This window comes from Sander lucioperca, chromosome 3 (genome assembly GCF_008315115.2).
Source record: "Sander lucioperca isolate FBNREF2018 chromosome 3, SLUC_FBN_1.2, whole genome shotgun sequence".
Lineage (NCBI taxonomy): Eukaryota > Metazoa > Chordata > Actinopteri > Perciformes > Percidae > Sander > Sander lucioperca.
The window spans coordinates 15,089,808-15,113,599 of NC_050175.1; the positions used below are offsets into that span (position 1 = coordinate 15,089,808).

The window sequence follows — 23,792 nt, forward strand, 5'->3', positions numbered from 1 at the left end:
AATCATATAATTCCACTTCTTCCCTGAGCAAGATAAAGCAGACCTGACAATTCTGTCTGCCAGTGTTGGAAATTAACCCTCAAGAGGCCAGTGCTGGAGGCTGATTTTAATTCAGAGGTTGAGGTCTTTTAACATTAGGAAAACAGTACTCAACTCTTAACAGTTGACCGGGTCATACCATTGGGCCAAATTATGCAACACATCTCATCTGCTTAGTGTGGCTGAAAGGGCAGGGGGAGCGTTACGAGCATTCACAAGCTCTTAGGTTACATCCTCTGGTCTGTTCTACGTATGTTTTTCTATAACGACAGACATATTCCAAAACATTATACTGCTGGTTTAAGATTACTAGCACCTTCTTCACTGTTGTATTATTCATTTTATAATTTTATTATTGTCTATGTTGGGGAAAAAAGTAATAGCCACGCCATTACCTGGAAGGGTCCACTGGGGCTGATGTCACAGAATGCTTTCTTCCAGTCTGGGCCCTGATGACCAGATATGCTCCACACCACCGTGTCCACAGCAGCAATGCCTCTCACTCTCAGAAGAACATTGAGAGTGCCTGTGAAAAATATGTATACACACAGACAGTATGGATCATTAGAAATTGTCAGTAAGCAAAGACTGATAGTGAGTTATGTTAAGCTTGGAACAGATAAGGTTATTGAAATCTAAAGGCAAAACATTTACTGTAAACATAACAACGCACACATAATGACTTATATCCACCAACATAGACATATTCAATTCAGTTCAATTTCCTTTCAACACATCCTTTCCTACAAACACATACACAGTAGATTACAAAATACAAACAAAAAATAAAAAATAAAATTAATCTTAATCTTTAGTCTTGACAGTAAGAAAGTAGCGCATACTGAATGACGCACTGAACAAATAGGCTGTGATCAGATCTAATCAGTTCAGATGCCTCAATCCAAATTGTAACTGGCCTAACAATCATGTGTGTCCATCTCGTTATCATCTACATCAAGATAAGTGACCAAGTAAGGATAGGTCCCTTTATACTAACAAAAATGTAAGTGATTGTTTACAGTCTCAAGAGAAACAGAAGGTAATTGATTGTGACCACAGTTTTCATCCCGGGGAAGCTAATTCATGTCTTACAGCCCCACAACAATTTACCGTACGAGGAGCAAGCTCTGTTCTGCCATTGTCATTCGCATAAATTCACCGACAGCAAGGGTTACACAGGAAGCTCTATATAAAAAGATTATCCATAGTTTTGTATAGGTTATTTATTTCTGTATACAATTGCATACAATGCCCGTTATCTCTTAAGCTCTCTGACTAAAGTGCATGTTAAATTAACACCAAAACGTTTCACAAATTCAACAACAAATGGTGTAACAACGAAACTGACGACAAATAATATAAAACATTCTGCCTGAAGGTAAATAAGTACACAGGAATTCAAATGATTAAACACTCATCCACCCATCCACATAAACGGTGTGGCGGTGGATCCTGTGAACTGCTTCAAATTCCTGGGGATCCACATCTTACAGGACCTCACCTGGACAACTAACTGTTCCAAACTGGTCAAGAATGCTCACCAGCGCCTCTTTTAGCATATGTTATTTAATCATAACCTAGCACGTTATAGACATTAGACACTAACTACATTTCGTTGCTCTGTACTTGTGACATGTGCATTGACAATAAAGTTGAATCTAATCTAATCTAATAAACAAAAAATGGCTTAACTCAAAATACTAATATGTACCAAAATAATAGAACTCAAAAACATCAATACCTACAGTCACTTACATATTGACACATACTGTCCTGTTAACACTCATTCAACACTACCATAATATACACAAAACATTTCAACAACATTCTTAAATGTCACACTCTCTCACACACTTGCACTTAACAGCAGCGCTAAACAATTTGGCGCGACCACGACAAGTTAGCGAGTGACCGGAAATGTGTAACTAGTTTGAATAAGGTATCTTTCTCATCACCATGTACTCACTGCTGGCTGGCTAATACTCTAACAATATTTTGATCAAATTGTCAACATTTAATTAAGCTTAGCATTAGTTCACGCAGGACACGGAAGTCATACGCCTGCTAATTGAATTATCATTCCTATCAGACACACACCAATCACAGCCATTCTCACATCAAGGCGATCCTTTTAACTCCCTCCTCACTGATCCCTGCTACACTGACGCTGCTTCACTCACTGATGCCACCACCCCAGCCTTCACCTTCCTTGTTCAGAGTCCTAACATACATCAAAGTTTAAAATGGTTTTCAATGTCTTTCTTTTGGCTCACTCTTGTACACGGGGGGGTTTCTGCATGGTGTTCCCTGTCTCAGCTTAGCATGCTGCTTGGCTGGTCCAGGGAGCATTAGCAAGAGCGGAGCCATCAGCGCCAAGCATAGCTGTATTTCCATTTTTTGCAATAAATGGTTAAATCTATGACGAGACTGTTCCTGACTGAAACGACAGATAGAAAATGAAGGATTTATTTACACAAAATCGAGGGGACCAAAGACTAAGCAACAGAATGCACTGCTATACCTGGGTTTGAGCACCACATATGTTTAATTTAAATTGCCTTTACTTCTATAGGCAAAACATGCCTGTCCTGTGGACCTCACCTTATTTATATAGGAAGTGGAAACAAATGCATTGCATACTGCATATGCTAGGGTGAAGCTCTAAGGTCAGATACTGTATGTGGATGACATTTAGGTGGAAATGAAATGTGTGAGGCCCCTTGGATGAGTGGTGATATGTCTAGAAGTTCTCTCTACAATTGCAAGACCTTCGAAAACTTTATCATTACATCTAAATTGTTACTATAAATGCAATTGCGAAAAATAAAGTTTACTGAATTCCTTTATTCCAACAATCAATGTATATTGTCACTTAGTTTATTTTACAAGTATAAACTTGGATTGTATGTTTTGATCATGAATATTTGATGGAGAGAGGTTCTAAGAAAATGAAGTTTCCTTTATTCTACAGTATCAAGTCACTGCCACTTCATATTAAATTTGGTTTAAATCCTTAAAAGAATATTTGTAAGTACTTTGGAAACATGACATACAATTGAATGGTCCTGAATCCTGATCTCTCTCTCTCTCTCTCTCTCTCTCTCTCTCTCTCTCTCTCTCTCTCTCTTTCTCTCTGGTCTCTAAGGTGTGAGAGAATCATTTGTCTTCTTAATGATCCTCAGCCTGCTCTTAATTGGAACATTAACCAACCACCAGTCTCTTAAACAAATAACACAGGCAGGGGGCATGGTATCTGTGTGTTATGTCATGTACATACAGTATGAGTGTATGTGTGTGTGTGTGTGTGTGTGTGTGTGTGTGTGTGTGTGTGTGTGTGTGTGTATGTGTGTGGACATACATTATGAATGTGTGCATAGATGTATGCTTACACAATTGTCATTCTGTTGCGTGTGTGTGTGTGTGTGTGTGTGTGTATTTTTGAGCTAATGTTCTGCAAACCTTAAAATAAGCAGCAGGCTGGCAGTAAGTAACTTCCCACTCACAAGAGAGGTGTGAATAAGGAAAGTGTACTGTTTGATTGTTAGCATGTGCCAGATTTACCGTCCCTCCCGATTCCATAGTCTTTCTCTTTATACATCCATGGCCATTCCCCTGCGCACAAGCATGAACGGACTAGTGTTGTGTGGCTCGGTCTGAGCCACTTTGTCTGCTTCCCATTTACAGAGCGTATGAACACTGGCCTTTTTTTCAGCACACACAAAACGGACAGCTCGTGGACCATGAGGAGCTATATGCTGAATTTGAAGTGACAAATTATGATTAGGATTAGAATCACAGAGTCCCCCTTTAAACAACATGTTGGAGGTCCAAAATAGAAAAAAAGGTCCAAGGCATTCTTCTTGCAAAAACATTTTAAAAGCCTTTTTTAAATGGCTATTTCATATTGAAATCTTAGTATATTAAAAACAGAACTGGGCAGCAACCCACGCGTGGCGGCACAAACAGCCTTCTTCAGGATATAGCCCTCAAGACACAGTTTACCTTTAGTACACATCATGGGCCTTTTCCCATTTCCCAGTTTGTGCATCCCCGATTCCTCTCCTCGATTCCCCTCCTGGCATCTTAGTCCCGCCCACAGGAGATTCGAGCCGAGGAGTCAAGGAACAGCCCAGAGGAGAGAGGAGTCGAGGCATCTCTGCCTCCGTCCTCAGTTCTATTTTTTATGTACTAAGAATTCGATATGAAGTAGCCATTTAAATAAATGCTTTTTTAATTTTTTTTGCAAGAAAAGTGCCTTGGACCTTTTTTCTCTTTCGTGTTCCCTTTCCAAAGAGCAAGACCATGATTTATATGAACTTCCAAGCACTCCAGACTTCTCTTTTCTAAAACATGTTGGGGGTATCTGTATGTAGTAGTGAGAAAGAAGCAGTGGGAAGCAAACTGTCGATCCAGTTAGAAACACTTTTTTATTTAAAAAATATTTTTATTAGCCTTTGACCATTTCTACATTCACAAATAAAAATGTTTGACATTCTTAGTTTCCAATGTACATGCACACTGATTTAATGAAATATGACTGGTAGGTCAATTAAAAGATGGGCTTATCAAAATCTGTAAGATTTGTCAAAACCAATGGTTTTGCTATAGTTTAGCATTGTGGGAAATACGCTTATCCACTTCTTTGCTGGGAGGTGACAAGATCCATAAACCATATCGGTCAATTCAATATGAACCTGGAAACAGCAGCTGGTTAGCTTAGCTTAGCTTAGCATTAAGACAGGAAAACCTCACGTCATCACTATGAAGTTGCCAGGCTACCAACATAGCCTCCAGGAAGTCAGTCTGCCTAGCCAATAAACAGTCCTGCATATATTTCCTCGAAAAACCATACCTTGTCGTTTTTACACTTCAGTTTTTGTATAAGACAAACAAGATATAACATGTTAATTAGTGTTAATTAGAGGTGCTGATAGGCGGATTTTGTTAATTTGAGACCAACCCAGCTGTATCCGTCTTTATGCTAAGCTAAGCTAACTGGCTGCTGGCTTCTTATTGAACAGACATATCTGACAGTGGTATTTATCTTCTCATCTAACTCTCAGCAAGAAAGCAAATAAGCTTATGTTCCCAACATGTCAGATTATTGCAACAGCAGACAACAAACAGCAGATTTCTCCTGGTAAAAATGATTATTGATACTGATATTGATCAGTCATAATAGCAACATAAAAGAGTTGCATGCAACTGTTCATCACATTGAATTTGAAAGGACATGGGCACCACAGCACTGTAGTTATATAATGGAGAGAAACGTTGGCTAATGCGGGTGTAGCCCCCTTTCACCTGCGCAGCCCACTCTCTCATATTTCCTCGACATATCTGAGCCTCACTGTCTTCTTCCTCACCACCCTCTCTCTCTCTCTCTCTCTCTCTCTCTCTCTCTCTCTCTCTCTCTCTCCTCCTATCTCTGTAGCACCATCCCCATCACCACCTACACACACCTACACACACACACACACACACACACACACACACACACACACACACACACACACACCCACACACACACACACACACACACACACACACACACACACACACACACACAATCGTGAGTCGGGAGGACAGCAAAGATACACAGCCACACACACAGACAGAAGAACACACACGCTGCTATACTTGAAAATCAGAAGTAGGCCCGCATTGGATCTCTTGGACCTCTTTCTACTGCACCTAAATAGAGTTCATGTCCTGTTTGTCTCTGATTCTAGTGCTGGTTAGCCTGAGAGCCAAAGCATTAAAGAATTAAAGTATGTGTTCTGGCTTCTGCCACCAAACAACAACAAGCAAAATGTTCTGAGTAAATAACCAATTTAGGAGCATGAGAAAAGAGACAAATCTAACTCTAACCTTGCAAGACAACAAGCGGATCAAAATGGTTTCCTGAAAATGAGAATCTAAACCTAAAACGTTAGTAGGGAGACACTTTTTAAACAGTAAGTAGCATTAATACAGCTAATTTGTCACATTGGCAGTGGCACCCCATTCCTTTTCCACACAGACCTGTAAACATCCATCCAGCAAACTAAAAGTCTTATTTAATAAAAGTGCAATCTGAAACAAGAGGTGCAACATTTAAATAACCTCAAACTCCAATGTGCTTTCCATCACTGAAAAGAAAATAATCCAGTGAATCCAAGTAAGCTTGCCAGTGGCTCTCTGCAATCCTGAGCCAGTCTAAATTACTACCCAATACCAAACAAAACTAATTAAATGTTGTTTATTGTTGCTGCAAGCAACCCCTGGGAGAGACATTAAGGTGAACAACAAAACATATCACATGGGGAGGTCTTGATTTACAGTGCTAGCGTGTTTCAAACCTAACATCCAAAGTCAAAGAGCATTATGCTTTCTTTCCTCATTTAGCAAAATCCTCAAAAGATACTTTTACTTGTTTCGTATTCACATAATCTCATGATTATAAAACAGCTAACATATGTGGGTCAGAGAAGAGCAACATTTCAACAGCATTTCTAAAGGTTTCTTTGGGTCAAAGTATCTGAATGCTTTTGACATATACAGCCCTTTTAACACTTTATAGTGCTTTAACACTATATGTGATTGAGTACAGTGAAACTAGTTAGAGTGCTTCAGCCTAAAGCACTACTTGTTGTATCCTCTGACTATTTCTGAACATTAACAAGTTGATGGCCTCCCCTGCAGCTCTCTGTTCTAGCCTCTTTTTTACCTCCCATCTTTGTCTCCTTACACCTCTTTGCTTTCTCTCTCTCTCTCTCTCTCTCTCTCTCTCTCTCTCTTCATTAAGCCTCCTTTTTTTCTTTCCAAGGCTGGCCCACCCCCATCCTCCCCTCACTCTTCTCGTCTCATCTCTCCTCTTACTGACCCCCTCTGTCTTATCCTCATCTTGTCTCTTTTCGTCATTAAGAGTCACACTGTGTCTCCCTGGCAGGAGTGTGAGCTCTGCCAAGGTAAGGCAATTAAAGTGACAACAGATTGGAACATACTGGGAGAACAACAGAGTAAATTGAGGGAGGGCTTGTAGCAGAGCTGGGCGTAACTGGTAACAGAATGTACTAATTGTATAAGAAAGCGCTGTGTGACTGATATAGCACTGTCTTGTCTCATTGTTTTGCTGTGAAACACCTACAAGATATTGAACAAAATACACAATACAATTGCTGGAGCATCCACCACAGATAACACATAATGTACTTTAAATTGTAACATGCAGAATTCTGTTATATGAGAAGATCTAGTGTAGTGAGAAGGAGTAATGAAAATAATGTCACTGTGCAGATGGTATACCCAGGCTTAGATAGCCATACACTTAACCAAATAATTAGAAAAGTAATAGGTAACCAGAAATGTATAAGGGAAGTAGTAATATTTCCTTTTTTGATAACATCTTTTCCAACACTAGGGGGGAGAATGCCAATTCCAAAATGCACATGAAACTAGCACTAGTATGGTATAAATCTCTATGAACAGATATCTGCATATGAATGCAGAATCTGTAGGCAATCCGAGCAACTGTCTGATGACAATTTAGCTTTTTTTAAAATCTGCATTCATATGCTGATATCTGTTTACAGAGACGCTGTCTCTCTACTCCAATTCCATTCTCGCGTCTCAAGTTGCTAATTGGACCCGGCACCAGGAAGAGGAAGTCTTGGCCTAGATATCAGCATGCTACACCGGATATCCCGAAATATTGGCCGTTGCCCCCTAAGGCTTAATTGTCATCAGACTGATAGCCGATGGGTTCCGAGGTTGTTATAGTATTGATTCATCAAGTGCTTATTGTTAGCATTTTAGCAAACAACTGCCCACTTACACATTCAGCGGGAACACCGTAGAAAGAGTATCCCATTAGAGACATGTCCAATATTCACTCAACTTTAAGCTCTAGTTTGGTCCACGACCTCTACAATTTGACATGTGCAAATCTTTGTCTATGTGAATAGTCTCGCAAAATTCTGTCACTGCCCGCATGCAGGTGAGATGGTTATTATCAACTTTTCATTGTGTTTGATTAAGAACTGAATACTGATTAGACACTTCATACTCTAATCAGTGGTGCAATCAAGTGACAGAAGCAAACAAACCTGGGACAAGGGATACGCCAATGGTCGGAAACAAGACTTAAGTCTCGGACATGACCGCTTTGGGCGTCCAAGGACTTGCAAGCATCAGTCTGGCTTGCATTTACCAATCAACATTCTATTTCAGTTGGTGGCGGTTGGTGGTTGTAATATGCTGCAGCTATAGCCCTTAACAATTCGCAGGTCCTACCATGCCAGTGACGTCATCGAAATTGTCAAAGTTCTAATACTTAAAAAAAGCTATATTGATTTTTTTAATTCAAATTTTTAGTATCATAACCAACACATTATCAACGTTGATTCTTTCAGTTCAGTTCATCTTTAAAGATGGTGGATTTTCTTCTTTAACAGTCCGACTCTAACTATCTTTTGAACTTCATGAAGTTCTGCCGTTACTGTCCTCATCCCAGCCTTCTATTTTTTGGCAAATCAGCTAAAGGTGCATACACCACCAACTGGACCTGAGAGTGGAACAAGTGGAGCCTGCGCAGTAGGCACGTTGCTATGTGTATTTCTGTCGGCATGGTCACCTTTTTTCGGCTGCAAGTGGGACAGTCACAGACATGCAGACAACAGCTTCATGCTACGCGAAATGTGCACATCGAATGTATAAATTAAGCTTCAACATTTACAGCCATGCTAGTGGGTCTGTAAGGCTATACTTGCATAAAAGCTCAAATCAGCATGCTAACATGCTTACAATCAGGGGTGAAGCCAGACAATCGGGGCTTAGACCAAACCTAGAGGGGCCCGGGGGGCATGCTCCCTTTAGGAGATTTCTTTTTCCATTTACGGTAGCTATTTCCACTATTTTTCAAGCAATTTCATAATAGAATGCCTAAAAATCTGTAAACCATTTGCGATAGTTGTCATGGAAAAACTGCATGGGATTATCATAAATTGGGCATGTCTGTAAACTCTACAGACATTCACTCTAGCTTTAAAACAGAGCCTGCTACATCCTCTGAAAGACAGTGCAGTTGGCCTAAAAGATTTGGGGCTTTTGAGAAAACATTTGGGACTGGAGCCATTGGTAGCGCTATAGGAAAAGTCAGACGATCCTGAGTCGTTAGATCCATCCTCTAGGGACCTTGAATATCTGTAAATTACATGGCAATACATAGTTGATATTGCACTCTGAATTATAAATGTCAATCTCATGGTGGTGCTAAAGGAAAAGTCAGGGGATCAAAAACATTAGGACCACTAATGTACACAATTGCATAGCAGCCCAATGGATTGTTGTTTAGATATTTGAGTCAAGACATTTCAGTTCACCAAAACTGTGGACTGACATTGCCATCCTTCAAGCTATACAGTTAGCATGGCTAAACACTTTGTGAACGTTATAATCATACAGTATATCTTAAAATCTCCACCTAATTCCCTTATTCATACAGTTAAGAATACATAATTATTACATACTCATATCTGGGTGTGCTCACAAACATACATTGTGCCCTTCTATACACTGTAACATCCTTTGGAGACAGGGCAGGTCAGAATGTAACAAATGTTACAGTGAAGCTTGCATGCTTTGGCTATGGACACATAAATCAACATTGTGTATGTGTGTGTGTGTATCTGTGAACAAATGTGGGTGTGCCTTCATGTATTTGCAACATTTAATATACTGTATGTTTTTCGTGCCTGTGTATACAGTATGTGTGGGTGTGTGTGTGCAGGTGTGTAGGCTATAAGATGTATGCATTCTAGCTGTGTGACAGAGCATATTATGATGAACAGCTCCCGCAAATGACTGATTGTGTTTAGCAACTGCCATAAATCACACACCCACTACCCCCTTCAGCCACCTCCAAACACACACTGAGGCACAGACAGAAACATACAAAAAACAGAACTTTGGTAATTCCTCCTTCGCTCTCTCTCTCTCTCTCTCTCTCTCACACGCACACACGTACACACACACACACACACACACACACACACACACACACACATACCTACAATGTTGTTTCTGACAAGCTCTACAAGCGAGGGTCAAGCACAGAGTTCAGCTTTTGACAGAAGCCCAGCGATATGAGAACCCAGATTGTATCGAGTGTCAGCAGGCTCTCTACTGTATATCATGTGTGTCATTGTGTTTCTATGGATGCTCTCATATGGTAGAAGACAATGAGTCTTTGTATGTATGTGTGTGTGTGTGTGTGTGTGTGTGTGTGTGTGTGTGTATGTTTATGAGCGTTATTCTCCACTATACTACTCACCGATATGTTTGCCCTTCATGTGGTAGTAGAAAGAGACACAGTATGGGATTCTGCTGGAGCCCTTTGGGCCCCTGACTGACGTCAAATTAAAAAGTGGAGAAAGCAGACGAGCTTTGTCCCCCTCAACACGTGGCCGTGATGCTTCAATGTACATGTAGTACCCTGAAACCAACAAGACAACACTCTTATTGTCCGGAGTCTCAAATGCAACACAAAATTAAATGATTTGATGTGATTATGAATTGTGCATTCGTGTACATAAAACGATTCCCCAGTTTCATCACCTTCCTTGGTTCCACTGCGGTCAGTTTCGGGGCCGGTATTTGCAGATCGCTTGGGATTCTGCGTCAGGTGATTCTGTCTCGTCCAGTCAAAGACATCACTCCGGCTTTGAGAGAAACCACAGATCCTGTCATCCTCAAAACCGCACACATGGTCTGGGATGTGTGAGAGGAAACAAGGGATAAATATACATTAGATCAGTGACATGTCAGGCAGGTGACATTACAAACTACAGTTGACGTACAGTAATCTACTGTTTTTTTGACTCAAACAAATTCCAACAATATACTGTAGCTGTATAATAACCGTTGTAATATGCACATCAAATGTGAAGATCAGAAAGCCAGGTAATTACTGACAAAGTGATAGGCACCATGTAGGAGGCAGGGTGTATAATGTGAAACTTAAAGTGGCTTCCACATATTATGCATAGTCTGATGCGTGACTCCCACATGCAGAACATTTTATAGGTAACTAATTATATTAGGTCAGGCTGTGTCAAATGTAAAGCAAAACAACAACAAAACAGAAGAAATGCCTTCACAGTTACAAGATTTCTGACGAAATAAGACACTTAGCCTGGAGATATTCTGAAAATACCCCACAGTGGAGCACAATTATCAGGGGAAGAGCTGTTGACCTACTGAACCCTGTTTTACACTACAGGGTGTTCTAAGGTCTCTTGCACACTGCCTGCGTGGCGTATCCGTTTTTATTTCGGCTCCCATGTTAAGAGGTTAGAGCTTGCACACTGCCTGCATGACACGCACATCTCAGGCGTGGCTCGAGCTGCGCCAAAAACGTGTACCTGCTAGAAATAGGACCGACGCCTATTTTTCACGCGACACGCAAGCGTGTTGGAAGCGTTTCCAGGCAAAACAGAATACGAAAAGATGTTTATATGTCATTTTGACACAAATACATTTAATAAATGACATTTTGATGTTTGAAAGTCTCTAGGTTTTGACATAAATGCAGATCTAAATGTAATTTAAAAAAATAATAATAAATAATTATAGATTTTCAAATATTGCACCTGTCAATATAGAACAAAATATTCTGTAGCCTATTTTGTCGTCAATACTGCCGACGTTGTCTTTGCTGTAATCAAATCAGTATATATTTATATTTAACATGGTATTTCATTTTATCAATGGGAAACATACATGTGTACAGACAAGGCTAGCAGCAGCAGCGCCGTGTCAGACACGTTTCTGGTGTGCAAAGACATAGAAAACGCCACGCAGCCGCCACGCAACTGACACGCAGCAGAAACGCCATGCTCACGCCACGCAGGCAGTGTGCAAGCGGCCTTAGTCTTTATTTCAATTATGACTTAGCTGACACTTTTCAGGCAGTAAGACATACTGCTACTACTAATAATAACAAAGTAGATTAATAAAAAAGATTTAAAAAAGAGTCTTAAATGTAGAGAGCTACAACTTTTCTAAACGGGGAAAGTTGGGGCTTACATTCATGGGTAGGTAAATGGTAAATGGACTGCGCCTTTCTGCCTTACCAGACAAAGCGCTTTACTAATTTGTCTCTCATACACCCATTCATGAACCGATGGCGGCGGAGCTGCCATGCAAGGCACTGGCAATCGGGGGCAAGTTGAGGTTCAGTGTCTTGCTCAACACATCGGCATGCAGACAGGTAGAGCTGGGGGTCAAACCACCAGCCTTTTGATTAAAAGGTTTATGGGCAAAATACTTGAAACTTACTTGATTAAACTATATTAAAACTATGTTATATGTCACCTTAAACCTGTGCCTCCTTTTTCTCTGTGTTAGCCCCCTCTCTCTCTGTCTCACTCTCATTCACTAACTCCTGCTCTCTTCCTGCCTCTCATTCTCTCTCTTGCCATCCCTTTCTCTTTCTCAGTCAATTGGATGTTGTCTATTTTCTTCATTAAGAGACACGCAGCATTTTTCTGGCAGGAGTGGCAGTTGGCTCCGCCAGGATGAGGCAATTAAAACAACAGCAGATTGGAACAGACTGCGAGAACAACGGTGCAAATTGAAAGGAGTGCATGTAGTGGAGCAGGGTGTGAATAGTAATAGATTAGCTCCCTGAAACAAAGAAGCACACACAAGCCATCCTCGTGGGTAATGCGAGCCATACGCATCTGCAGCGGACTGTGAGAGTGCCCGGGAAGCTTTCACGGAATCTGTCAGCTTGGATGGTTTTCGATAGCTGTTGTACTCGCTTGCCTCGATTTTCATTTGTTTAGTAAGCCTCTGATAATGGCAGAGTCCTCCAGATGGGCCAATGAAGTGGACAACACCATAGAGAGAAGCCCCTCTATCTGCCATAACAAGACAAGAGGTCTTTCTCAAAATATACATATATGTTTTCCCTTCTCGATGTGTGTCGCAATATCAAACAGCCAAAATCTGACCCCATATGGATGAGAAAAGATTATTTGTTATGTGAGGCTGCATCTGATCATAGCTTTATTGTCAGAATGATGCAAATTCAAATATTCAGAAAGCATCAACAGCCGGTTGAGACCGTCAGATGGGAAAAAGTAAACCTGTGCATTTAAATGTATTAACATGCAGGACACCTACTCCCTCCCACACTGCAAAGATGAGTACTAGCAGTTCATTCAGGGAAACATGTTCTCTGCAACAACCCATGCATTGACCTTCTCAGAATTTATATGTTTCACTCTTGCTTGGGTTTCTTAATAACAGATACACCATACAAGAGCCATACACCTCACATTCTTTGGGGCAGCTGTGGCTAGAGAGGTAGGCAGAGGGGGACATCCATTAACCACTTACATTGCATACACCAGTCTCATATCCTCCAATCATGGCCACTGCTTCCAGCCATCAGTTGCTTTCTCACATCCCACTGTGGAGAAGAGTGGGGTACACTCTCCTCCATAGCAACAAGATTTAATCTTGACAAACTTGTGCTAACATTGCTTGCAGCATACAAGCTAAATTAGCTTTCATCAAAATTCAACATGCCTTACTAACTTCACCACACTGTCATCAATCAGGTCACAAGAACAAGTATAACTCGGTGAAATGTAGAAATGTTGGAGAGCAGAGGATGGTAATTAAGAAAGAAGTCTCACCTGAAGGTCTTGGGTAGGTGTAGGCTGTAAGAAAATAATATTGATTAACACCCAGATATGCACAATCCACTTGTTGTACAATGTACATACATGGAAATGAAAGATAATGATATCACAAAAAAAGATGTTTGATAAAAAACGGTTTTGAATAAGACTCACGTTCTGAGTACTGTATGATGCGACTGACGTAGTCCCCAGTGCTGTAGGTGGTGATGGGGGCCAGTCGGACCTCGTAGGACAGAGGGATTCTCAGGTCTGATATGGTGTAGGATATCAGCACACCCTTCTCTGGCTCCTTGCCCTTGAGGTCTATCTGCTTCGACAGCAGGTTCTGCTTGTTCTAGATGTGTACAGGTGAACACAGGGAAGATGCAGACCTGTTAAAATGTTTACTCACAAATAACACAAAAAAATAAGTAAAAAGACAAATACACACAGTACACAAAAAAGATGATCACCAGCAAATCTGACTAAGAGGCAGAAACAGTCAGAGGGGCATACCTCCCATCATTTCTCCTTTTTTCATACCATCTTTACCCTCATCTCTACTACTTCATGTTGATATGCTGAGGTAATAAAACTCACAACTCAAACAACACAAAGCTCCGGTTTATCTCCAATCTGAAGGGTTTTAGCTGCAATATTAACTGCTCCTACAGTATAGTGTACCACTGCTAATAGACTTTAATGCAATTTTATGTAATCAGGCAAACAAAGTCAAACTCATATTAAAGATCATATTTTTCCTGGCAAAAATAGTGTCTGCTCAGATGTGATTACATCATGCCGTAAAACAATGATCATAGATGTTTGCTTAGTGTTTTTGAAGCAGTTTGTGATCTAGTCAACATACATGTGTTATTGTACTAAGCAAGCTGTGTGATTTTCAACCCAATGTACTATTGCCTACTGCTCCCACAACAACTCAATACATATTACTGCAATACTGGAAATTAAAGACATATTTCTTTAAAATCCCAAACAGCCTTTCATAAATTGAATTGGCTGTACATTACAGGAATTAATATGCAATTAAAAATTGTTATGATGTTTATCCAGTCCAGTTGTTGTCTTATTAGTTTTTGAAAGTTAAGTTTGGGGTATTTTTTTTGTTAGCACCACTTTAAATAGAGCTATTGCTGTGTTATTCCACCCACGGAGAGAAGGATCCATTAGCTGTGTATCTGCCTCTGATCCCAGCTACTTAAAGACCTGACAGTGAGCTCAATCTAATGCATTAGGTCAGCCACTCCACCATAACACCTTAGTACACCCACAGCATGCCATTATCAGGTAATGTGTGTGTGTGTGTGTGTGTGTGTGTGTGTGTGTACATGTGCTTTTGTGTGTATGGTTAATATCTACAGCACAGAGCCGAATGAAAGTTGACTACAAAAGTTGATCGACGTAAATATGATATATCAAAAAAAATATTATAACATCTGTCTATTCCAATTTTGTGGGATAGTACAGTTTGCAAAAAAACAACAACAAAAACAAAGTATAACAAAAAAAAGGATTCAAATGTGCATGCTTGCTGTTCTGCTTCGACTCAGCTCCTCCAGTCCAAAGAGTAAGAGTTTGGCAGTTTGGTAAGTCATAGAGGCATTGATGCATCCCATAACTTTCTTTATAATTGCTACAGTACTGTATGCTCTGACATCGCCACAGTAAAATCTGCTTTTCCTCCTGTCCTCTGACACTCAAGTTGAGGTGTGCTATTCCCATTGGATGTCTACTCACCACCACAAATTCAAACTTAGCTAGAATGAGCTGATCATTTCTATTGAAAAGACCATGGTGACTCCTGCCTAGGCTGCAAATAATTTGGTATGACTCCAATTATTGTGCGAGTCCCATATGGCAGCCACAGCCCGATCCCTGTAAGTTTGTGCTGGGCAACATACTTGGAATGAAATCCTACCTTCTTCACCAGGCCCTTTGCCACTAATGGCTGTTAAATCTTCTTTTCTCAGTGCCAATCTGGCTGTTTCTATTTGTCAGTTTCTCTAACTTTTAGCCCCCTCTCATTGCTGGCGAAATTATCGTATATTCCAAAAATAAAACACATTTCTTTCCAATAAATAGTATGTCCCCCTCTCTAATTCACAATAATTGTTCCAAAAATCCTCCCATCTGCTCAGTAACTAATATTTTCCTTTACCCAGCAAACTCTTCTATTATGATGCTGCTGTGGGCAAAAACTATTGCATTATGGGCCTGGCCTTTGCATAACAGGACTCATGTTTGCTTGTACTGCAGTTGGAGTGATCTAGACATTTTTTGTTAGTCTACTATTGCACTCAGTGAATTATGACTCTGGTTTGCAGCGTCAGCTAAACTGGAATTTAAAAAGAAGAGACTTAACAAAGGACTTAGTAGCAGAATGTTGTACAACAGGATATTGCATCTTTCAATGGAAAGGCAGCAAAGTGACCTTTTGGTTTAAGAAACCATCACATCAAGGAAAAGTCACAGGTTTCGATTTCTCAAACAGCAATCTGTCTTGTTGAAGTTTAAACTTATCAGGTAAATGTATAGTATTAGTGCTGAACTGAACTGAATCTGCCAATTGTTTTGGTGGTTTTGATAGTGTATTGCAAAGCACATTATTCATTGTTGACATATTCTGTAATACTGAAGGCTTCCAGTGTATCTGCATTGTAAGAGATTTGCTCAGATATTTGCTCCGTTTCCATCATAACTGACTACATAAACTCATACATTATCATACAGTGTATAATATTATGCATGGTAGTTAGATAGTGAAATGTATTGTGCCCTTTTAACAACCATTTACACTCACATTCATCCATATAAACATTTACACACTGCTCATACAGCGTATGCATAATTTTGTGAAATATAGCAGGAAAGAAAAGCTATGCTCATGTAATATGCATAGACTGTGTGTTAGCAGGGAGAGATGAGTTAATAATGCTAAGGAGTCAAAGCTTTAGAAGTAAATGGAAAGTGCTTTCTTCATGAGTGGACAGGGTCTGTGTACACATGCACACACATGCACACACATTTGTTTTGGTCCTGGTTACAGTGTGTGGAATACAGACAATAGAAAAAAAACATGCACAAACACACACACACACACACACACACACACACACACACACACACACACACACATAGTGTGTGGCACTGTCTTTGTGGGGACCCGTCATTGACATAATGCATTCCCTAGCCCCTTACCCTAACCTTAACCATCACAACTAAATGCCTAACCTTAACCCTTACCCTCACCCTAACCATAACCTAATTCTAACCCTAATCCTAAAACCAAGACTTAACCCTCAAACAGCCCTTTAAACAAAAAGCCCTTGTGGGGTCCAGCATTTTGGCCCCACAAAGCTGTCCGGACCCCACAAGTATACTGTATTCCCGGTTTTTAGACCCCACAATTATAGTTAAACAAGAACACACAAACACACACACACACACACACACACACACACACACACACACACACACACACACACACACACACACACACACATACATACATACACCTTGTGGACCCCAAAACACACACTGGATCAATGAGGTGCTGAAGTGAGACTCAGCAAATCAGCTGCTCCCAGCAGGTAAAAGAATCCGTCTCCCTGCCTCTGTCTCCGTCTGCTTCCCTCACTACAGAAGGCCAGTGGACAAAATGTGTATGTGTGCCTAAGTGACAGGGAAAGGGGCAGGGGGAGGGGGAGAAAGATATATAGCGTGTAGTGAAAGGACCAACAGAAGGAGACAATCAAAAGTGACCGGAGTGACTGACCAACATATTTATAGAAGCAAAGAGGTGGTTGGTTAATAGACTGATATGGAAGTCCATATAACTCTTTTGACGTGTGTGTGTGTGTGTGTGTGTGTGTGTGTGTGTGTGTGTGTGTGTGTGTGTGTGTGTGTGTGTGTGTGTGTGCATGCACTCTCAGGAATTTCCACCAGTTTACAGCTGTGTCTCCATCAGGCTGTCAACAAAGAGACAACAAGACAGACAATGTGTAAAAAGTGGGTGAGAGCAAAGGAGCAGCCATGAGATAGAAACAGACACAGAGTGATGCTGTGTGTGTGTGTGTGTGTGTGTGTGTGTGTGTGTGTGTGTGTGTGTGTGTGAGAGAGAGAGAGAGAGAGAAATTTGGACTGACAGCGTGAGAGGAGGCAGACTCTTCAAACACTAGGTTAATGTTTCTATTATCCTCTATTAATGGATCTCTTTCATGACTAATCCAGCAGTTCACTGATATTGGGTGTGTGTACGTGAACAAGTCATCATCCGAGTGTGTCTGTATGTGCTTGCATAGGGCATGCACTGTCTTTGTGGCCTAGTGTGTGGATATACGAGTATATCTGCATAGTGGGGTTGGTTTTGTGCATACATTATTCATACATTTGATTTAATGTACAACCCTAATTCATCATGAATATTCTTAATTTCTCATATATATGATAATGGGGATGTGTGTTTGCACAGGAGTGTTTGTGTGACTGTGTGTGACTGTGTCTCAGTGCAGAGAAAACCCAGGTGTAGTTATGATCTAAAGCCAGGTCAGCTGCTAGCCACACTACTTCAGTGATACACACAATACACAACTCCATAGCTGCAGGCAGACTAGTGGTCGATATAGAGATGAGGTGGAAAGATTGAGAGATGGGATAAGACGGGTGTGAAGAGGGAGAAAAAAACAATAAGAAAAGCACAGTCCAGAAGAAGAAGAAGAAGAATACAAACTACAGAAGCAGTGAGAAATTGGGTTTAAAAAAATAAACATGAGGCATGACAGTTTCCGATCTGAGTGTCTCTGCAGTATATGTGTACAGAATGTGTACATTTCGCATAGTACATGCTGTGTGTGCATAAGGTTTATATTGTATGTCTGCATCGGGTTAGTACATGTCAATGGCATTGTATTGTAACACACTAATTAGTACAAAACACACACATAACCTATTCTTTACTGTAAGCATCAGATTCACATAGATAAAAACTGCAACAACATGCAAGCTCTGATAAGAAAATTTCAACACATTCACCAAGCCCACTATACGGGCATCAATTACTCATAAAATTATAATATGAAAAATTTTTTACACATACAATTGTTAAACAAATGCTGTGGGAGTCATTGAACAAACTCGTAACTGCAAGTTCTGACGGAACGCAAGGCAAATTTTAGAGGCGGTAAGATTGCATTCAAGTAAAAGGAAAGATGCGAATAGGCGCAAATTCGCCCGCTGAGGCTCGAAGGGCGCATAGATGCAAAACAATTTGTGCTTATCACGGGGCTTTAAGAATCTGCTATAAAGGCGTATAGAGGCGAGAGAAAAAAGGAGAGAGAGGGTAGGAAAATAACAGTAATTGTTTCTTTCGAGTTCGGAGTTCAGTCAGAGGCTGAGGGGAACACAAACAAGACTGCCCTCCCCCGGAAAAAGGCTTCCCATAAGTCGTTTGTTCAAGCAGCAATTATGACTCATATTTACATTTATAGTGGTGGTGCCCTCTAGTGGTGTCCCATAATTATTACGGAGGCAAAGCAGGAAGTAAGGTGACAAAGTATAAGAGCGCCAAATTCAGTATAAGGATGGGTTTGGGTGGTTGGGTCAAACGTACACAGGACTTTCACCAAGGAGACCAGGGTTTGTGTCCCATTTGAAAATAAAAGTAAACAGCAAGTTTTAATTTTTTTACTTTATGGAACAAACAACACATTCTGCGTCACATGTGTAACTGGAAGTTAAGTAATGTAACAGATGATTGTAACAAAAATCACAATCTTTTTCTAAACTTAACTAAGTAGTTTTGGTGCCTAAACATAAGCAAGTAGTTTCTGTACCTAAACCTAATCAAACTACGACCGTTTCACAACGTTAACGTTTTTAAAGCTGTTACGTTTTCTGGTTTAGATATGAGGACGGAAACAGTCCTGTGGGTCATATTTTCTGCGACCACTGGGGGGCGCTGAGTTATGATATGCTCCTGTGTGTTGTCTTAAGGCGCTGACACAGAGCTGATTATCGGCCGTCGGACAGTCTGGTGAGGTCGGTGACTCGAGTCTGTTCGGTGTGTTCCGTGCCGTCGTCCGTCGGAGGAGCTGTCGGCCTTTATTTTGGCCGACCCGACATGCTCAGTCAGAGACAGGGCAGTCGGGACTCACCTGGAAATGGCGAGCGGATGAGCCTCTAAAAATCTGACGAAAATCTTTTAAATTGACCTTTGTCGATCTGAAATGAAGACAGATTCAGCAACTGCATGGCCTATTTCTCGCTTAAAATGTTTTCAGAAACACGTTTCGGTGAACTATTTCAGTACAATATGAGATCGTATTCTGAACAAGCTGCCATGACAGTCTGGCTGTGAATTTCCGGAGAAAAAAGACCCACGTGACGCGCTCTTCCTATCAGCTGCCGGTTTTCATTTTCTGGGAAACAATACAGAGAAGCGACGCCTGCTGCTATGGAGACGTATTACGCACAGAGCGTACGCTCAAGTCGGCGTCTCCTCAGTGTGTTTTGAGGCATTTTTTTGGACCTTCGGGACCCGACTGATCAGTCCGACTGCCTTTTCTGCCGACGGCCGGCCGTCTGGTTGGTGTGTAACAGCTCTTAGAGGGTAGGCATTAACAACCTATATCGTCATATGGTTAGGGAGACTTACTGACACAAAGACACACAGAAACACACTCCCAGACGCAGTGCAGAGTGCATATATTGGCTGTTTGGGGCGGATCAACAGGGACTGCACAAACAGTCAGGTGGTCAAACTTCTAATACCAAATGTAATACCATCTCAATTGTGACAATTCTGCCACCCAATCATAATTTCCTTTCCCTGTTTGTTCGTGAAATTATGAGATGTCAGATTTATTATTGGCTACTGCACGCTTTTTCAAGTAGCTGTCGTTTAGTTGTTTTTTAACTGATATATTAAAGCTAACTGTCCCACTGTTTTGTATTTGTCTGATGTCACATTTTATGTAGAGGATAGGTTACTTACATTTCCTCTTCCCTATAGGGTTGTGATTATATATGTGAACTATTCTATATCCAAGACGTTCCACTTCTGGGATTGCTCCATTGCCGCCGGAAAATCTGCTGGATTTCACTCTTTTCGGCCGGATGTCCGTTACCTTATGCTTTCTTTGTGTTGTAATTTTAAACACCGGTCGATTTATGAGGATTATGGTTAACTGCTCCTCAGATCTCTGCATGGTAAATTGAGACAGCTAGCTAGACTATCTGTCCAATCTGAGTTTTCTGTTGCACGACTAATACAACCTTTGAACGTACACGTTCCACCAAAACAAGTTTCTTCCCGAGGCTATTTTGCAGCGGCACCGTGGCTCTGCTCGGCGCTTAGCGTCGCCCAAGACCATTGTGATTGGTTTAAAGAAATGCCAATAAACAAGAGCACGTTTTTCTCTCGTCCCGGAATGCTGTGTGGACCAGCCAGACCTTCCTCTGCAGCACTGTAGAGGAAGGTCTGGCAATACGAGACTATATGTGAACAAATCCGAATCTGCTTTATAGAGAAGAATTTTTCACCTAAATATGACCCTCCTAAGTTTAGTACATGTGAATGCAGCATGATATTTACACGGTACTCCACTAAATGCATATGCATGAGAGATGCACTGCATTAATTAATAAGGTGTGACTATGGAGACTGACAACTTCCTATGCCAGTGTGCCTATATAAAGAAAAGTTTTTGAAATGAGGTTTAGTAAATGTCTCTCGTGTTGCAAAAAGGTAAAATCATCCCATGTTAATTATCTGTCATGAATCACAGTACTCATTTAAGAAACCATAGGGGTGGAGGTTGGGGTGTTGAAAAGGGGTGTAAGAACAGCTTGATGAAACAAAGAGGGCCTGTCAACTCTGTTAATTCCTACACAGGGAAACCCCCTGCAGGGAGAACGAAACTAAATGAAGAAGTGTAAACGGGGGGATTTCACAGCCTACCAATGAGTCCTGGAGCAAACCATGTAATCTGCCACACACACACACACACACACACACACACACACAGAGAAATGGACATATGCTATACACACAGCTAAATACAAATGCATTAGAGTACATTCATACATGTATACATACATTTAGGCACAAAGCTCGATTAATATACACTAACTTCGAATTAGAAACACACCCACTTATAGAGCAAATGGACACACTTAATGCATATGAGCAAAAGTTATAGGCATGTGCTCAGACTGAAGAGCACTGCTCTACATGAACTGATCTGAGTCCTCCTTTATTCCCCTCTGTGTCTGCATGTCTCCCCTAAGACCCCCTACATCATTTTGTATGTGCTAAAAAGATAGAGTGTCAAGGTGTTAAGAGGATGAGCTGGAGCAAGTGTTGCAGAAATAGATGGGTTGTGAAATTGAGATGGTATTACATTTGAATGTTCTCGTACTCTATTTAATAGTTGAGAGGACCAGTGAGATTCGCTGTTTTTCTTTAATTTGCTTCTTATTTCTCTCTTTCGCACCATTTCATTCGCTCCCCTGCTCACTCTCACCCTCTGCTTTTCCTTTTTTTTCTCATTTTTGCCGCTCTCTAATGCACACGTAAAAATAAGCAGGTAAAAACCTTGAAATTAAATTAAAGTTTAACAACATTTAAGAAGTCCTAACCTGCCACTTGATGCAACTCATAATTTTAACACTGTCAGCATAACAACTCAAAGCGACTATTTATCAGCGCTATTTCAGTTGCCATGGTTCACTCAACATTAAATGCCATTAAGTGTGCACTAATACACACAGTATGTACAAGTACCTCAGAGCGGGAAAAACTGAAAGGGGAGAGGGAAAGCATAAGAGAGAGAGAGAAAGAGAGAGAGAGAGAGAGAGAGAGAGAGAGAGAGAGAGAGAGAGAGAGAGAGAGCGAGAGAGAGAGAGAGAGAGAGAGAGAGAGACGAGCACAAGTGGAAGCAAGGAAGACTGAGAGATGGCGAAGAAAGAGGAAGAAAACGGAAGATATGCCGTGTAAATTTTGGTAGATGGACAGAGGACAAAAGGAGAGGGAACAAGAGAGAGTAAGAGTGAGTGTTTTCAGAGAGCTGAGGCATGCAATCAAATGTGCATCTTAGGAAGGCCAGTGCTCATTTTCTGTCTCCCTGTAGTCTTACTTAATGAGGTAAGCTGCCAAGTTTTAAAGTAGGAGGGGAATTAGCTATTCATCCGCACAAAAGCAAGCTGGCAGACCCTGCCTTCCCTCTGTTTCAGTGTCTGACACACACACACACACACACACACACACACACACACACACAAACCTTCCCCAAGCCAGTTGTGTATAATTCACTGTTATCCTTCCTGTCTTCTGACTCAAGGCCAGTAATCTATGAATAGATGTTTGAAACAAAACAAGAGGGTGGCCTGAGGTTGCTCTCCTCCTGTGGACAAATGTTTCCAACTTCAGATCGGGGGCCCGCTCAGAGGGCTCCAAAATGGCTAGGTTTATAGCAGGTTTGGTTGGGGTAAGCAGCAAAACCTATGAGTTTCTGGAAGATATAAACCTAAAAATCATCATCATCGTCATAAAATCGGTCATTACTGGTAGCATTAGTCTGTATGTTTTTACGCACTTAATGTATTTGTATTGGGATAGCTATGTGTGCATGTTCCTAGTGTCAAAAAAAATTTATACATATTATCTCCCTGAGCATATCTATATTGTTTACTGACATACAATCTACTTAAGGTGAATGTAACTCTTGAGGTGTAATAGGTTATTTCAGTGCATGTCAATTCTAAATTGAAGTTTGTGACTGCAAGACTAATGCAACACCCCTCACAGGGTTGTGAAAATGAATTCATGCCAATGCAAAGTCAATCATTTGAGGACAAGCTAAAACATGAACATACCATTAAAAATGTACTCTTCTAACTGTATCTGGGCTGAATTCTGGCTAAAATGAGAGATGTTGCAGTGGAGGCCTGGTCTTGTTGACTTGTTGTTACAACACAGTGAACACATTATTGTCTGTCTGGCACTCAAAGCTAGAATCTTGCAGTGACAGCAAAGTAATTGTATGTGGCAAGTAGTTCTGAGAA

General features: G+C 40.8%; 1 protein-coding gene across 3 annotated transcripts in view; it reads right to left on the minus strand.

The window, feature by feature from the left end:
• LOC116060611 (MAM domain-containing glycosylphosphatidylinositol anchor protein 1) overlaps positions 1-23,792 on the minus strand; it is a 195,929-nt gene that overhangs the window by 25,771 nt on the left and 146,366 nt on the right. For all 3 annotated transcript variants that reach the window (XM_031314277.2, XM_035999345.1, XM_031314276.2), the window contains 5 exons: positions 13,884-14,064; positions 13,725-13,748; positions 10,636-10,788; positions 10,352-10,513; positions 435-565 (listed from right to left, as the gene is read on the minus strand). In XM_031314277.2, the coding sequence (XP_031170137.1) occupies positions 435-565; positions 10,352-10,513; positions 10,636-10,788; positions 13,725-13,748; positions 13,884-14,064 (651 nt within the window). The remainder of the gene's footprint in view (positions 1-434; positions 566-10,351; positions 10,514-10,635; positions 10,789-13,724; positions 13,749-13,883; positions 14,065-23,792) is intronic.